The 18424-nt window shown below is 45.8% G+C and overlaps 1 protein-coding gene across 1 annotated transcript in view; it reads left to right on the top strand.

Moving 5' to 3' along the window:
• LOC141198575 (gastrula zinc finger protein XlCGF66.1-like) overlaps window positions 1–18424 on the top strand; it is a 127674-nt gene that overhangs the window by 108650 nt on the left and 600 nt on the right. Inside the window, exon 2 of the mRNA XM_073663000.1 lies at window positions 18168–18307. Within this exon, the coding sequence (XP_073519101.1) occupies window positions 18230–18307 (78 nt within the window). The 5' untranslated portion in view covers window positions 18168–18229. The remainder of the gene's footprint in view (window positions 1–18167; window positions 18308–18424) is intronic.

Below are 18424 nucleotides of genomic sequence, written 5' to 3'. Positions count from 1 at the left end.
CCGTACGCCTCGTACACACGCGGCTCCGCTCCGTACGCCTCGTACACACGCGGCTCCGCTCCGTACGCCTCGTACACACGCGGCTCTGCTCCGTACGCCTCGTACACACGCGGCTCCGCTCCGTACACCTCGTACACACGTGGCTCTGCTCCGTACACCTCGTACACGCGCGGCTCCGCTCCGTACACCTCGTACACGCGCGGCTCCGCTCCGTACACCTCGTACACACGCGGCTCCGCTCCGTACACCTCGTACACACGCGGCTCTGCTCCGTACACCTCGTACACACACGGCTCCGCTAAGTACGCCTCGTACACACGCGGCTCTGCTCCGTATGCCTCGTACACACGCGGCTCCGCTCCGTACGCCTCGTACACATGCGGCTCCGCTCCGTACGCCTCGTACACACACGGCTCCGCTCCGTACGCCTCGTACACACGCGGCTCTGCTCCGTACACCTCGTACACACGCGGCTCTGCTCCGTACACCTCGTACACACGCGGCTCCGCTCCGTACACCTCGTACACACGCGGCTCCGCTCCGTACACCTCGTACACACGCGGCTCCGCTCCGTACACCTCGTACACACGCGGCTCCGCTCCGTACACCTCGTACACACGCGGCTCTGCTCCGTACACCTCGTACACACGCGGCTCTGCTACATCCCCCCTGTAAACCCCTCCTGACCCCACACATAAACTTCAGCTCATCCAGCACCATGACAACCAGCACAGCAGAGTCCTGCATCCACTGAGGCCCCTGATCATGTGACCCCTGACTCCTCCCCTCCTGTGACCTCATCACAGCTCCTGTGCGCACAGAGCAGCCATATATGTGGTGGCGGCTCTGCAGGTGGAGGTATGTGGAGACCCCATTACTGGGCGCAGGGGGCATTAACCCCTTCAGCACGGAGACTCTTTTGGGGTCTTGTGTTGCCCCTTTATAAGAATCATAAGGTTTTTGTTCTGTTTCCTGTAATAGATACATACGACCCAACTATGGAGACAGGAAGGAGGAAACGTATTGTTCTCATAGTACAGGACCCCTTTACTGACCCCACAGTGTAATGTCCCCATTATGCCCCTTATGCAGGATGTATGATGCCCCCACAGTGTAATGCCCCCATTATGCCCCTTATGCAGGATGTATGATGCCCCCACACAGTGTAATGCCCCCATTATGCCCCTTATGCAGGATGTATGATGCCCCCACACAGTGTAATGCCCCCATTATGCCCCTTATGTAGGATGTATGATGCCCCCACACAGTGTAATGCCCCCATTATGCCCCTTATGCAGGATGTATGATGCCCCCCACACAGTATAATGTTCCCCCAGTACCGCCTGAGGTCTTGCAGTTGGAATAATCCCTCTAGAGTTGGTTTTCCCTTTGCCTGCTCCCCTACATGTAGACCCTCGAGCATGTATACATTCATGTAGGGGAGCAGGCCTTACTAGATATCGAGGCTTTGTACAGTAATATTCTGCATGAGGATGATATCAGAGGAGTAAGACATTTCTTGAAATCGAGATCAATAGAGTGTAGCAGACATAATGACTTCATGGAGGATCTTCTAAAATTCACTCTTACTCATAACTTCTTTATTTTTGATAGGAAGTACTTCCACCAGCTCAGGGGTACTGCGATGGGGAGCCTCTGTGCCCCCTCATATGAAAACCTTTTCCTATGCTGGTGGGAGGAATCTACAATATTCAGGAATGATCATAAGTGGTGGCCTTCATATATTGGGGTATAGATAAAAATATCATTAATATACAGGTGCATCCCACAAAATTAGAATATCATCAAAAAGTTAATTTATTTCAGTTCTTCAATATAAAAAGTGAAACTCCTATATTATATAGAGTCATTACAAACAGAGTGATCTATTATATAGAGTCATTACACACAGAGGGATCTATTATATAGAGTCATTACACACAGAGTGATCTATTTCAAGTGTTTATTTCTGTTAATGTTGATGATTATGGCTTACAGCCAATGAAAACACAAACGTCATTATCTCAGTAAATTAGAATACTTGATAACAACAGCTTGAAAAATATTTTTAAAAGCTGAAATGTCTGTTCAGTAAATGCACTCAATACTTGGTCAGGACTCCTTTTGCATCAATTACTACATCAATGTGGCATGGAGGCGATCAGCCTGTGGCACTGCTGAGGGGTTATGGAAGCCCAGGTGGCTTTGATAGCAGCCTTCAGCTCGTCTGCATTGTTGGGTTTGGTGTCTCTTATCTTCCTCTTGACAATACCCCATAGATTCTTTGTTTGGTTAAGGTCGGGCGAGTTTACTGGCCAATCAAGTACAGTGATACTGTTTTTAAACCAGGTATAGGTACTTTTGGCCGTGTGTACAGGTGACAAGTCCTGCTGGAGAATGAGATTTCCATCTCCCAAAAGCTTGTCGGCAGAGGGAAGCATGAAGTGCTCTAAAATTTCCTGGTAGATGGCTGAGCTGACTTTGGTGTTGATAAAACACAGTGGACCTACACCAGCAGATGACATGGCCCCCCAAACCATCACTGATTGTGGAAACTTCACACTAGAGCTCAAGCAGACTCTGGGACCTTGATTTCCAAATGAAAATTGGAAATCTGGGACCTTGTGGAGTATGTCAGTGTCTGCCTTCTGGACATCTGTCAAGTCAGCAGTCTTCCCCATGATTGTGGAGCCTACTGAAACAGACTATGGGACATTTTTAAACACTTAGGAAGCCGTTGCAGGTGTTTTTTGTTAATTATTCTAATTTACTGAGATAATGACTTTTGTGTTTTCATTGGCTGTAAGCCATAATCATCAACTTTAACCGAAATAAACACTTGAAATAGATCCCTCTGTGTGTAATGACTCTATATAATAGATCCCTCTGTGTGTAATGACTCTGTATAATAGATCCCTCTGTGTGTAATGACTCTATATAATAGATCCCTCTGTGTGTAATGACTCTGTATAATAGATCCCTCTGTGTGTAATGACTCGATATAATAGATCCCTCTGTGTGTAATGACTCTATATAATAGATCCCTCTGTGTGTAATGACTCTATATAATATAGCAGTTTCACTTTTTGTATTGAAGAACTGGAATAAATTAACTTTTTGATGATATTCTAATTTAGTGAGATGCACCTGTATCATCTGGTCAAAGATGAGTGAACAATTTCTTGAATTTGTCAGCGGAATCAATAGAGTTAAGTAGATTTACATCAGAGTTGAGTTATAAACAGTTGCCTTTCCTGGATGTACTAACATTACAATAAAATGCAATAACGGGCGATCAAAACATTGTACCTACCCTAAAATGGTATCAATAAAAACGTCAGCCCGGCGCGCAAAAAATAATCTCTCAGCCGGCCCCAGATCCTGATAAATGGAGACGCTACGGGTCTTGGAAAATGGCGCCATTTTTTTTTTTTTTTTGCAAACTTTGGATTTTTTTCATCACTTAAATAAAAAAGAACCTTTACATGTTTGGTATCTTCGAACTCGTAATGACCTGGAGAATAATGATGGCAGGTCAGTTTTAGCATCCAGTGAACGTGGAAAGAAAAAAAAACAAAAAACAACTGTGGGATTGCATTTTTTTTTGCAATTTCACCGCACTTGGAATTTTTTTTCCCATTTTCCAGTACACGATATGGTAAAACTAGTAATGGCTTAAAAGTACAACTTGTCCCTCAAAAAATAAGCCCTCACATGGCCATATTGCCCAAAAAATAAAAAACGCTATGGCTCTGAGAACAAGGGGAGCAAAAAAACAAAAATGCAAAAACGGAAAATCCCAAGGTCGTAAAGGGGTTAATAGACAGGCAATAAACATGAACACCAGATTCAGGAAAAAGAGTCCCCACAGTACATTTTGTATTCCGCACGATCGTTTGTAGAAAAACGCGAGAGACAGACACAACATTTTACACATTTATTTAAAAATAAACAACACAGGTATACTTACCTAACACCTAATGCCTCATGCCCTTGTCCATTGTAAATGAGAACAAATAAAAAAACACCATAATAATCAACTGTCGGACGTAATCCACATCAGCAGTCACTAATGTGACTGCTCTACATGACCGCCAGCTGCACACTGACACAGACAGGCAGTGTGTAGTGCTGAGCTGCTGTTAGAAAGTTCAGTTCAGCTGATGAACCCAAGTGATCTCACGGCACCGCAGCTGACCCTGACCGCAGTGGCTGTTGTGTAGAACAGTCACATCAGTGACTGCTGATGTGGATTAAACCCGACAGGCAAGTATTATGATGGTTGTCATGGAAGTATTAAGAAAATATTAATAATTTCCCCCAACTTTTCACCCCTCCTCCCCTATAGTATTTGTTAGAAGAGAGGAGCTGACAATCCACCATCTGTCTGTATGCAAATTATCACCCACAGCAGAAGTAGCTTGGACAAATGATAGCACAAAAGGTGCTAAGTAGTGATGAGCGAACGTGCTCGCTACTACTCGGTACTCGCCCGAGCATCATGGTGCTCGACAATTTCGGCGAGTATTTCCGGGTTGCTCAGGCGGGAGCTCGGGTCCCCTCCCTGCATGTTTGGCGCTCTTTACAGAGCCAATGAACATGCAAGGATTGCCTGCCATGCACTGTGATGCCATAGCCATGTTGGTTGTGGGCATTACAGTGATTGGCTGGCCGCACAGCGTCATCAGGTGTATATAAGACCTGGCGCCGCCATGCTCGTCACAGTCACTCCAGATCAGAGAGTGTAGGGAGCTGCTGCTGCGTCAGGGAGAGATTTGCTTGTGTATTAGGTAATGTAGGGAGAAAAACCGTACATTACACATATCCATCTTAACAAACAGTCCTTCTGAGGACTAATCCATCTGCAGAGATATCAGGCAGGCAGTGTATATAGGCAGGCAGGCAGTGTATATAGCAGACTGCAGTGCATATAGCACAAGAGGCTCCATTCCAATTCTGCCTTCTGCTGCTGTTACATATTTGTATACAAAGGCCCTAGGTCTCAGGGCCAGGAATACTTTTCTTTGGATCTTAATCCTCATTATTTGCTTATAAAGCAATCCAGAGAACACCGTTTTTCTGCGCCATTTGCTTGTTGGCACTGCAGAATACAGCCAGGTCCTTTCCATATTACAGCGCTAAAAATCCATCTATTTAAAACTGTATTTTCTCCATCACATGGCTCACATATACGTTGTCAGAAAATACTGCCATTTCTGGCCTCCATTAAAAAAAAATTTCAGTGTGTCAGTGAAGCAATTCACAGCAGTTTGCTGATCAAACTACTTACCTACAGGCCAGGTATTTAAAACTGGTTTCTCCATCACACGGATCACATATAAGTTCGCTCCAAACTCAGTCATTTGTAGTGAGCGTGGAAGATACTGTCCTCCATTTAAAATGGGCAAGGCACGTGGCAAAGGACGGGCAACTGGACGTGATGGTAATGGTGCATGCAGAGGACAAGGCCGTGGGCAAGCCGAAATTGTGCCACAACAAACACCCACATCTTCTCGCCTGACCTTCCTGTCCCAATTTTCTAGGCGACCGCAGCACACCACTATTTAACCCAGAGCAGTGTCAAAAGGTTGTTGGTTGGATAGCGGATAATGCTTCCAGTCACTTAGCCCCACCACCACCACCCTGTCTTTCACACGGTCAAGTCTCAGTAGCCGTGAGTCTGGACCACATATTCCTCACCCTGATCCTCCTTCCTCCCACCAGGCCGAGTACCCAGAGACAACTGATCCCACACTTGGACACTCTGAAGAGCTATTCACTCTTCCATTTATAGATTCGGGCCTCTCTCCCGGTCCACTTGAAGCGGGGCAAGAGGAGATCGCGTGTAGCGATGCCCAAATATTTGAGCAGCCATGGTTACAAAAAGGCGACTTTGGGAAAGTGTCACAAGAGGTGGACGATGATGAGACACAATTGCCAGAAAGTCAGGAGGAGGACCAGGGTGCGGAAGTGGAAGACGAGGTGGTGGATGATATAGTAACTGACCCAACCTGGCATTAGGACATGCAGAGCGAGGACAGCAGCACACAGGGGGAGGGAGGCAGAGCACCCCAACAAGCAGGAAGAAGCAGTGTGGTGGCCGCAGACAGAAGGCAGGCCACCGTTCCCCGTAACACAAACACGAAGGAAGTTGCCAGTACAACTGTTATGTCTTCCCGAATCTGGTTGTGTTTTAAAGACTCTGCCGATAACCCCAAAAAGGCCATTTGCACCACCTGCCAGGCCAGCATCAGCTGGAGTGGCAAAACGACCAGCCTGACCACCACCAGCATTATCAGGCACATGGCAGCAAAGCACCCGACTTTGGGGGTCGAACCCCGGGTCCAGGAACAGTGTCTGTGGGTGGCACTGTTGCTTCTTCTGCTTTTGTGCATGCAAGCCAATCCCCTGCCCATGGTGCATGCGAAGATGCCTCCTGCCCTGCACCTGTTGTTGCAAATTCTCAAGTAGCAGCATCAGGAAGCATGTCCACGTCCTTGTCCCAGCGCAGCGTTCAGTTGTCCATACCCCAGTCCTTGGAACGCAAGCGCAATTATGCAGCCAACGCCCCACAGGCTACACTACTAAGTTCTCACATTTCACAACTGCTTGTGCTCGAAATGTTGCCTTTTAGGCTCGTGGAGACGGAAGCATTCTGCAACCTGATTGCGGCGGCCGCCGTCCCTCGGTACTCAGTCCCCAGCCGCCACTATTTCTCCCAGTGTGCCGTCCCCGCATTACTCAAGCACGTGTCCCAAAATATTAGCCTTGCTCTCAACAACGCAGTTACCGGTAAAGTCCACCTAACCACGGACACTTGGACAAGTGCTTGTGGGCAGGGACAGTACATCTCGCTGACGGCACACTGGGTTAATATAGTGGAAGCGGGGACCCAGTCGGACCTTGGGACGAAACATGTCCTCCCGACGCCAAGTATTGCGGGCCCTAGGTCAATCAGGGTTGCCCCCACGGTCTACAGCTCCTGCACCTCATCCTCCTCAGCCTCTTCAGCCTCCATCTCCGAAATGATCACATCAGTTACAAGCTGGAAGCACTGCAGCACTGCCTCGGCCAAGTGGCAACAGGCTGTGCTGAAGCTAATATGCTTAGGTGAAAAACCGCACAATGCTGAAGAGATGTGGACAGCTCTGAAAGACCAGGCAGATCTGTGGCTCACACCGCTGAACCTACAGCCAGGCCTGGTCGTGTGTGACAATGGCCGGAACCTGGTGGCGGCTCTGAGGCGAGGGGAGCTCGCCTGGCCCATGTGCTTAACCTCGTGGTTCAGCGGTTTCTCAAATCCTACCCGGAGCTGCCGGATCTGCTTGTTAAAGTACGGCGCCTGTGTGCCCATTTTAGAAAGTCAGCTTCCACCGCCCTTGCCGTGTTTCAGCAGCATTTGCAGCTTCCGGCTCACAGACTGGTGTGATGTCCCCACGCTTTGGAACTCTACACTGCAGATGTTGGAAAGGATTTATAGTGACGGCTGGGGACCGAGTATGGACACGAGGCATGAGGCATGTGGTTGTGAAAAGCTTCCGCCTCCACGAGCCTAAAAGGCCACGTTTCAAGTGCAAGCAGCTTTACAAGACTTCCTGGGAGAAATGACATGCAGGGTAGATATGGTTTCCCTCTATGCCAGTCCTTTCACCGAGCTAAATACAACTGTCAGCAAAAAAAGTTGTGGACTGGCTCCGTACCATCCCTGGCCACATTCACATTTTTGTGGTTAGGCGGTCCTTCCCAGTAAGTGCACTGGGGAGGGAACGGGTAATGTTGTGGGACCCGTGCTTGTGGAAGGCGGAGGCGATACTGGGAAATATAGTGGCGGCTGGGGACCAAGTATGGACACCCGGCCGCCGCCGGCATGAGGTTGTGAAAAGCTTCCACCTCTATGAGCTTAAAAGGCCATATTTCAAGTGCAAAGAGCTGCAGTATAGTATTGCAGCCTGTGGGTGGATGGGTGGGTGGCTGCCTGCATACTTGTGCTTGCATTCCAAGGAATGGGGTAGGGACAACTGAACGCTGCACTGGGACAAGGACGTGGACGGTGATTGTTGCAAGTCTGCAATGACAGGTGCATGGCGGGAGCCATCTTTGCATGCGCCAAGGATCACTTATGATGGGCATGCTTTTAGGCAGTGACCTGGGAGTCAGAGATGCTTCCAGAGGTCTTCCCCATGCTGTTCCCATGACTTTTCAGCACTGTATGCATGTGTCTGATGATGTGTCACACACCACATGGCCAGATAAGGTTGTAAAATGTAAAAATGACATTTCCTGGTGAATGCATTTATCTTGGTTGAAAGCAATACAAAAGTGCAAAAACGCATGAAAAACGCTACAAGTGAACATAGCCCAAGGTGTGGAGGAGTATTTTTGGTTTTGGTTATTTATTTTGCCTTCTATACAAGTCATTACCCTGGAAAGGATGTTCCTTGACATATATCCCAGGAAAATCCATTTTGGTTTCGTTTTTGTATGTTTTATTGTGAGTCTGTAAAAGTGGCGTAATACTTTGACAACGTTGTTGACAGCAGTGACCTGGGAGTCAGAAATCCTTCCAGGGGTCTTCCCCATGCTGTCCCCATGTCATTTCAGCACTGTTCTCATCGATTTGGGCAATTTTTAGGCCCTCTGCAGACCGCCGGGGGGAGCCGCCTGAAAAATGCTCGAGTTTCCCATAGACTTACATTAGGCTCGTTGCTTGGGTCGAGCACCCGAGTATTCCAACAAGTACCCGAGCATTTTAGTGCTCGCTCATCACTAGTGCTAAGTACAAACCCAATTAGCACTCGCAGGCGAAGTGGCTTGCATTTGACTCCCATAAGTGTTATGTTTGTGACATCAGCCTTGTCTGCAGAAGATGAACACCACATCTGAGGCCCTAAGGCCTACTGCAGCCATTCTTTTTGTGGGTGGGGCGGTTGGCAGGGTCCAGGAGAACTTACAACCGGTTACTGTGGGCAACACAGTTACTGTTGGCCTTAAGGATACTGGCGCAGAATTTACCCTCATCCCCCATCCTTCATCCTCCCTTAGTTTGTGTTAATAGAAGAACTCATTCCTGGGAAGATCCTGACTGTCACTGGGTTTGGGGGTGTTCGCCGTCCCATACCGATGGCCCGAGTATTCCTGGACTTGGGTGCGGGAGGGGGTTAAGGGAAGTGGGGGTGTACACAAATTATCACCCACAGCAGAAGTAGCTAGGAGACATGGTAGCACAAAAGGTGCTACAAACCCAATTAGCACTCGCAGTCGAAGTAGCCTGTAAGCAGATCCCAGTACTGAGAGAGGTGGCAAACCCAATTAACAGAGACTTGTGATAAATGTACATCTAGCCAAGGAAGATTAGTTCCCAGGGATTCAACAGAGCTCTGCAGTTGGACCGGAGCCGACACAAAATATGGAATAACTAAGGTTCCATACTTTCGATAATAATGGGGCCCATATTTTTAGTGACAGGGTCAGCTAAGGAACAATATGCTTATTTTTCCATTGCTGTAAGCACCTTCAGGGAGCTGTGGCTCAAAAGTAACTATTTAACAGACCGCAGCTATATCGTGTGTGGTCTCTAACGGAAGGTAAATTCATAACAGAAAAAAACTGTATCACTTTCGGGCCTCTACGATCAACCAGCGATAAATTATCACAAAAGCCAGATATTTTAATAAAAATGTGAAGGCTGGAGCCCAGCCCATGTAATGTCAGCACAGGTGGTGTGTGGGCAGGTTTCACCCTTCAGCATAAAATAATCCACTGGGGATGGATCAGTATTCATTGTCGGGGGGGTATAGAGAGAGACTATAAGCAACGGATCACAATCGATAACGTTCAAATCAAAGTGGGCCTCCTCCCCCTCGAGCTATAGTGAATCGTCTCTGCGGGCTTATAGTAAGTTTCTTCCTTAATCCTTATTATTTTGTGTAACTGCATATGTATTGTATTGTCTCCTTTTGTAAAATCTCTGTCAATTTTTCCTAAACACTGCCTCCCTTTTGGATTAAATATAAAATTTAATAGTCCTGTTTCTTTTGTTCTGTAATCGTTCCCTCCCCCGAAGCCATACGCTACCAGAACGCAGATTTCTGACCAGTCCTATAATATATTTCAAACTGGCCGGTGGTGTAATCGTAATTGGGCTATCGTGAAGCTGGCAGTAACCGAACGGGGCGTAGACACATATTCCATGCGTTGGAATCCGGAGGTGTGACGCCATACGCTTTTTGCTCGCTTGCCGATAGCGACGTAGCGTACTGTTCAGGTTTGCCCATCTCAACTCATGGGCCAGTAAAGCTCTAATAAAATGCAACAATATCGTCAGCTGTGAGAATCAGCTGACACCTGGCGGCGAGCGCCCCGCACAGAAGCTATGATCACATTGTGCAGAATAGTAAGTACCTGGTCCATTAGGCCCAGGGCACAGGGACGTACTATTACTGACAATGTCAGTAATGGGTTGATGCAAAGGCCAGGCTTCTCAGTGCAGGTTTCATAATGGTAAATTGTGTCTTTTCGGATTCCTCTCTTTGAGCACACTATGCAGCGTTTTTGTGATCTTCCTTTCTTTGCTGTTTGGGAAGCCTCTCCTGGAAAATTTTTGACCTGGGACGATATGGGCACTATCATTTCAGAAGAACTGGAACCCTCACCTTCCTGAGTGCCAAACATTAGGGCCTTGATGACTACATCCTGAAACTGAAGGAAGGTCCCCATATTGCCTGCAGGTCGAAACAACACAAAAGCATCGTACAGTGCCATCTGTACAATGTGCTTGGCCAATTTTTCGCACCATACTTTAGCTTTTCACATGGCATCATATGATTAAAGGACCTGATCTGAGAGTTCTATACCGACCATGTACTTATAATCCAAGATACAATCTGGCTTTGGGACTTGTGTTGTGGTACCTCGGACAGTGACAAGGGAAGTGTTGTCTCAGTTTATGGTGGTCAAAATAAGGACACCCCTATTCTCCTTATATTTGACCATGAGCATGTTGTCACTGCATTGGGCTCTGCTTTCTCTCTTTCTCATTAGAACTATGGACTGAAAAAACTATCAAAAAAATCGCACGTGACTCTGACATTGCTCCACACATGATGTTGAAGCCGCGGGTCACCCTGACTACCATGACGCGGCATGCGTCGTTTGTGGTCACCAACATGGCGTGATTGGTGAACTTAACTTTAACTAGATTTTCCCTCCATTTGTGCACTGTTTCCCTGACGAAGGTTCCGCCGAAACTAGAGTTGGGGTGGACATGCGCCCACCCAGGGAGTCCATCACCCGCAGCCATATCACAATCGTGTGATCACCATTTCGCCTCTAGACCACAGTACAACAGGTATACACTATCCCTATTTAATTATTTTTCCTATTATATCATCAGTAGTCTTTTTGACATTGTTGGATTGGCCAGTGGTGTACTAACGTGATTGTATGCTGAAGGGGAGTGTGGTAATAGCATTTAATTATTATTATTATTATAGCATTTATTCCATGGCGCTTTACATGTGAAAGGGGTATACGTAGCAAAAATAATTACAATAATTTTGAACAATAAAAGTCAGCAACTGGTACAGGAGGAAAGAGGACCTTCCCGGGAGGGCTCACAACCTACAAGGGATGGGTGAGGAAACAGTAGGTGAGGGTAGAGCTGGTCGTGCAGCATTACGGTGGAGCGGTGGTTACTGCAGGTTGTACGCTTGTCAGAAGAGGTAGGTCTTCAGGTTCCTTTTGAAAGTTTCCAGGGTAGGCGAGAGTCTGATATGTTGGGGTAGAGAGTTCCAGAGTAGGGGGGGGGATGCATGGGAGAAATCTTGTATGCGATTGTGGGAAGAGGAGATAACAGGGAAGTAGAGAAGGAGATCTTGTGAAGATCAGAGGTTGTGTGTAAGTAAGAGGAGACTAGGTCACAGATGTATGAAGGAGACAAGGGGTGGATGGCTTTTTATTCCATGGTTAGGGTTTTCAACTGCAGTCTCTGGGTAATGAGGGGCCAGTGAAGGTATTAACATAGAGGAGAGACCGGGGAATAGTGGGGAGGACAGGTGGATTAGTTGGGCTGCAGAGCTTAGGATAGATTGGAGGGGTGCGAGAGTGTTAGAGGGTAGTCCACAGAGCAGGAGGTTGCAGTAGTTGAGACGGGAGATGATGAGTGCGTGCACTAGTGTTTTTGCAGATTTGTGGTTGAGGGATGTGTGTATCTGGGAAATTGTTTTGAGTTGGAGTCGGCCGGAAGTGGAAAGGGCTTGGATATGTGGTTTAAAGGAGAGATTAGAGTCTAGGGTTACCCCAAGGCAGTGAGCTTGCAGGACTGGGGAGAAGGAGCAGCCATTGACTATGATGGATAGGTCAGATGAGGGGGTTGAGTGAGATGGTGGAAAGATGATGAATTCAGTTTTATCCATGTTTAGTCTTAGAAATCTATCAGAGAAGAAGGATGAAATAGCGGACAGACATTGTGGGATTCTGGTTAGTAAGGAGGTGATATCAGGTCCAGAGACGTAGAACTGTGTGTCATCAGCATTGAGATGATACTGAAAGCCATGGGACTCTTTCCTAGGCCGAAGGTGTAGATGGAGAGGAGCAGGGGTCCTAGAACTGAACCTTGGGGGACACCGACAGATAGGATGCGAGATGAGGAGGTGGTGTGTGAGTGGGAGACACTGAATGTCTGAGAGTCTGTAGTAAGAGGGAATGGTCCACTGTGTCAAAGGCTGATGACAGGTCCAGGAGGAGGAAGACAGAGTAGTGTCGCTTGGATTTGGCAGTTAGTAGGTCTTTGGTGACTTTAGTCAGGGCAGTTTCAGTGGAGTGATGAAGTCTTAAGCCAGATTGTAAACAGTCAAAGAGGGAGCAAGAGGAGAGGTGAGAAGACAGTTCAGAATGGACGTGTTGTTCCTGTAGTTTTGAGGCATAGGGGAGAAGTGATATGGGGCAATAGCTAGTCAGAGAGGATAGGTCAAGGAAGGGCTTTTTGAGGATGGGTGTGATCGAGACATGTTTGAAACATGAGGGGAAGACACCAGTTTTGACAGGTTGAAAAGGTGGGTTAGGGTTGGGATGGAGACTGTGGTGATGTTAGGGATGAGGTGGGACGGATTGGGTCAAGTTCGCAGGTGGTGAGGTGTGATTTGTAGAGTAAAGAGGAAACTTGATTGTCTGTAATGGTGGAGAAACTGGTTTTAGAGGAGGAGGGTTGAGTAGATATGAGAAGGAGCTATGGGGACTTTAACCCCTTTACCCCCGAGGGTGGTTTGCACGTTAATGACCAGGCCAATTTTTACAATTCTGACCACTGTCACTTTATGAGGTAATTACTCTGGAACGCTTCAACTTATCCCCCTGATTCTGAGATTGTTTTTTCGTGACATATTGTACTTCATGATTGTGGTAAAATTTCTTCGATATCACTTGCGTTTATTTGTGAAAAAAACAGAAATTTGGCGAAAATTTAGCAATTTTCAAAATTTGAAATTTTATGCCCTTAAATCAGAGAGATATGTCGCACAAAAGAGTTAATAAATAACATTTCCCACATATCTACTTTACATCAGCACAATTTTGGAACCAAATTTTTTTTTTTGTTAGGGAGCTATAAGGGTTAAAAGTTGACCAGCGATTTCTCATTTTTCCAACAAAACCATTTTTTTAGGGACCACATCACATTTGAAGTCACTTTGAGAGGTCTTTATGACAGAAAATACCCAAAAGTGACACCATTCTTAAAACTGCACCCCTCAAGGTGCTCAAAACCACATTCAAGAACTTTATTAACCCTTCAGGTGCTTCACAGGAATTTTTGGAATGTGGAAGAAAAAAATGAACATTTAACTTTTTTCACAAAAATGTTATTTTAGACCCAATTTTTTTTATTTTCACAGGGGTAACAGGAAAATATGGACCCCAAAATTTATTGTGCAATTTCCCCTGGGCACGCAGATACCCCATATGTGGGGAAAAACCACTGTTTGGGCAAACGGCAGGGCTCGGAAGGGAAGGAGCGCCATTTGACTTTTTGATTGTAAAATTTGCTTGAATAATTAGCGGACGCCATGTTGCGTTTGGAGAGCCCTTGATGTGCCTAAACAGTGGAAACCCCCCACAAGTGACCCCATTTTGGAAACTAGACCCCCCAAGGCACCTATCTAGATGCATAGTGAGAACTTGGAACCCCTAGGTGCTTCACAAATTGATTCGTAAAATGAAACAGTATTTTTTTTTCCACTTTTTCATTTTTACGAATCAATTTGTGAAGCACCTGAGGGTTCCAAGTGCTCACTATGCATCTAGATAGGTGCCTTTGGGGGTCTAGTTTCCAAAATGGGGTCACTTGTGGGAGAGCTCCACTGTTTAGGCACATCAGGGGCTCTCCAAACACGACATGGTGTCCGCTAACAAATTGAATGAAAAATCGGCTCAAATTGTTAGCGGACACCATGTTGCGTTTGGAGAGCCCCTGTGTGCCTAAACATTGGAGCTCCCCCACAAGTGACTCCATTTTGGAAACTATACCCCTCAAGGATTTTATTAAGGGGTATAGTGAACATTTTGAACCCAGAGGTACGACACAGAATTTGATAACATTAGGTCATCATATTGAATAAGTTGTCATTACTCTTGAGCGCAAGTGCTCGCTACTTGAGTTTGCATCGGGTACTCAGGTATGCACCATGTATCACGGGTGCTCAAGTGAAATGCTTGAATCCCCGCCCGCATGTTTCACGGTTATTAGACACCCCAAAGAAAACATGCGGGGATCGCTTGTGCATGGCAGGCAATCCCCGCAAGGTTTTTTTGGCCGCGAAGCATATGGGGTGGAGACTCGAGCACCCGCGATACTCAGTGCATACCCGAGCACCCGATGCAAACTCAAGTAGCGAGCGCTTGCGTTCAAAACTAGTTGCCATATCGTCATCTTTTTTTTTTTTTTTTTACTTTTGAAAAAAAAAACAACCCCAACCCCAACATTAGGACAACCCCAACCCCAGCCCTAGCGTTTATTTTTTACGCCGTTCCTCGTGCGGTATAAGTGATGAGATTACTTTATTCTTCGGGTCGGTGCGATTACAACGATACCAGAATCATATCGGGTTTTTATGATTGACAGCTGTCACACACTAAAAGACACATATTTTGTAAAATCTAGTTTTTGCATCGCCATATTTTGGCCGACAGAGTCATGTGATGGCTTGTTTTTTGCGGGATGAGTTGACATTTTTATTGGTGCCATTTTCAGGCATGTGACATTTTTTGATCGCTTTCTATTCCAGCTTTTGGGAGGCAGAATAAACAAAAACCAACAATTCAGTAATTGTGTTTTTTTACATTTTTTTATTCTGCTCCGGGTGTGGTAAAATTGATAAGGTAGCTTTATTGTTCGGGTCAGTACGTTTACAGTGGTACCACATTTATATAGTTTTTCTATGTTTTGGCGCTTTTACACAATAAAAGCTATTTTATAGAAAAAATTATTTTTCAGCATCGCTTTATTCTGAGAGCTGTAACTTTTTGATTTTTCGGATGATGGAGCTGTATGGCAGCTTGTTTTTTGCAGGACGAGATGATGTTTTCAGCAGTACCAGTTTTATTTATATTCTTCTTTTTGATCGCGTGTTATTCCATTTTTTGTTTGGTGGTATGATGATAAAGCATTGTTTTTTGGTTTGTTTTTAATTTTTTTTTTACCGTGTTCACTGAAGGGGTTAACTAGCGGAACAGTTTTATAGACCAGGTCGTTACAGATGCGGCGATACCAAATATGTGTACTTTTATTGTTTGTTTGGTTTTTTTTCATAATAATATTTATTGATGGGTACATTATATTTTTTTTTGTTAGTGGATTATTTTTTTAAAAATATTTTTACAAATTTTTTTTTACTTTTTTACTTTGTCCCACTATAGGACTTTCACTTTTTTTATTCTGATTGCCTGCATGGCACAGGAATGCAGCACCATCCCTGTGCCATGCAGGCTGTCAGCGCTGGACAGGGAGAAGATAGTTTGGAGATGCACTGCGCATGTCCAAACAATCTTACTGCTGTCTTGTGACCCGGATGTTGTCATGACAACATCGGGTTATCATGGCAACACCCGGGAAGCCGCGGCAGACGGCGCTGGAGGCCGGAAGAGGAGATGAGTATACCGATCACCTCCCCTTGCCACCGCAATGCTGCGATCGACTTCGATCGCAGCATTGCGGGGGTTAATGTGCTGGGAGCTGTGCGGGACCGCTCCCTGCACATAGTACCGGGTGTCAACTGTGACAATCAGCTGACACCCTGCGGCGATCGCTCCCGCACAGCCTGTGTGCGCGCGCGATGATGTACTAATAAGGGTCAGGCTCTTAAAGCCCAGGGCACAGACGCGTATTAGTACGTCATGGGCTTTAAAGGGGTTAAGCAAAAGCTTTGTCTGATGGTGTCAATCTTCTGCTTGAAGGATGAGGCAAAGTCTTCGGCTGAGATGAGAGGAGAGGGAGGAGGCACTAGGGGATGGAGGAGAGAATTGAAAGTGTTGAATAGCTGCTTAGGGTTGTGAGACGGAGAGAGGATATGAGAGCTGAGAAGTAGGTTTGTTTTTCTGCAGGAAGTGGGGACTTGAAAGAATTGAGGGACTATTTGAACGCGATGAATTGCTCGTTGGAGTGGGACCTTTTCCATCTCCGCTCAGCAACCCTGGAGGCCCTTCGTAGTTCTTTAGTCAGGTTGGTGTGCCAGGGTTGCCTGTTGAGCTGTGGTATGTGTGAGGGGGTAAGGAGAAAACTTACTCCTCTACCATGCTTGCCATTGGAGAGGGGTGTGTGAGAAAGATGGAAACCACCGTACGAAAGTACAGCTGGAGAGACCGTGTCAGAGGGGTTGAGCCACGTTTCAGTGATGCCGAGGAAAGAAAGTTTGTTGGTAATGAAAAGATCATGGATGTAGGAACGTTTGTTGCAAATGGAGGGAGCGTTGATGTTTATAATTATCTGTACTATACAAATATTTCCTGTGTGATCTCTGGGTAATACGCACATCCTTTTTTCATGTGCATGTCACAATCCCTGTCGCCATTTCCAATTACATGTATTATATAGATTTTAAACATGCCTTAATAAAGGCTTTATCTCTTATATGATACTCTGTCACTTGGGATTTTTTCGATCGTCTTTTTTTTCAGTCCATGGTTCTGATGTTTTCTAGCGATTTTGTCCCCTTACTCTGTAGTCTGCAAGTGCACCTAATCAGAGGATTTTTACTGTACAATAATTATTATGAAGCACCTATACTGGTTGAGTAGTTTAATTATTTCTCCCTTTCTCAGCAGTTGCCCAATTAGCGGCTTAGGGAGGCCTTTCTGATTTTTTTTGCTCGTTGCCTCATGCAACTGCACCTCTGACAGAGAGGGTCTTGAAGAGTGGAATGCTGGTGTAAAAGTTATCAATGTAGAGGTGATAACCCTTATCCAGCAGTGGGTGCAGCAATTCCCACACAATTTTCCAACTTGTTAATTTGAGTGTAATTTAGTTAATTTGGGCGTTCTTTCCTTCGTAGACCCTAAATCTGTGGGCGTTCCCTGAAGTACTCTCGCACAGCTTGTACTGTTTAATTCCGTACCTTGCCCTCTTACTGGGCAGGTGTTGTTAGAATTTTAACATCCCTTTGAAATAAACCAGAGATTCATCTATAGAGATGTCCCTTTGGGGGTTGTACGCCTCTGCAAATTTTCTGCTGAAGTGTTCAACTACTGGCCGAATTTTGTATAGACGATCAAAGTTAGGATCATCTCAGGGAGGACACAGTGCATTATCACTATAAGGCCACGGCCGCACTATCAGTATTTGGTCAGTATTCGGTCAGTATTTTTTCTCAGGAGTGGGTGATAAATGCAGAATTGGTGACTTGTTTCTATTATACTTTGTCTCTGATTGTCCCTCACCTGGTTTTGGCTCCCACTCCTGAGAAAAAAATGCTGACCAAATACTGATAGTGGGGCTAGGGCCTAATGCAAACATTTTTTTCATAGCCAAACAGAATACCGGTGTGTTGTAGAGAATATCAGTACTCCAGTATTACCGAATCTCTGATTTTCTAACTATGTTTCCCTTATTATCTGCAGTAATTGTATTATTACACAAGATTTTTATGATATTACATCGGCTCATCATCTTCTCTCTACAGTGTCGGATCCTCTCAGTGGAGATATTCTATATAAGAGAATTATCCTTATTTATCTATCAAAGATGGATATGGGCAGAGACAAGATGGCGGAGAGGATATTACACCTCACCCTAGAGATCCTCTTCTGGCTTACTGGAGAGGTGAGAGATTCTGATGACGTCACATTACATCATTCTTATCTATGGGAATAACAGATGGACAGAACTGGAGAGGTGAGGACTCTGGAAATGTCTGCAGTGAGATTTATTAATGTGTCT

Source organism: Phyllobates terribilis, unplaced genomic scaffold (genome assembly GCF_046119375.1).
Source record: "Phyllobates terribilis strain yellow unplaced genomic scaffold, ASM4611937v1 Scaffold_98__1_contigs__length_5973952, whole genome shotgun sequence".
Taxonomy (NCBI): domain Eukaryota; kingdom Metazoa; phylum Chordata; class Amphibia; order Anura; family Dendrobatidae; genus Phyllobates; species Phyllobates terribilis.
This window is presented reverse-complemented; position numbering and strand designations above follow the sequence as displayed.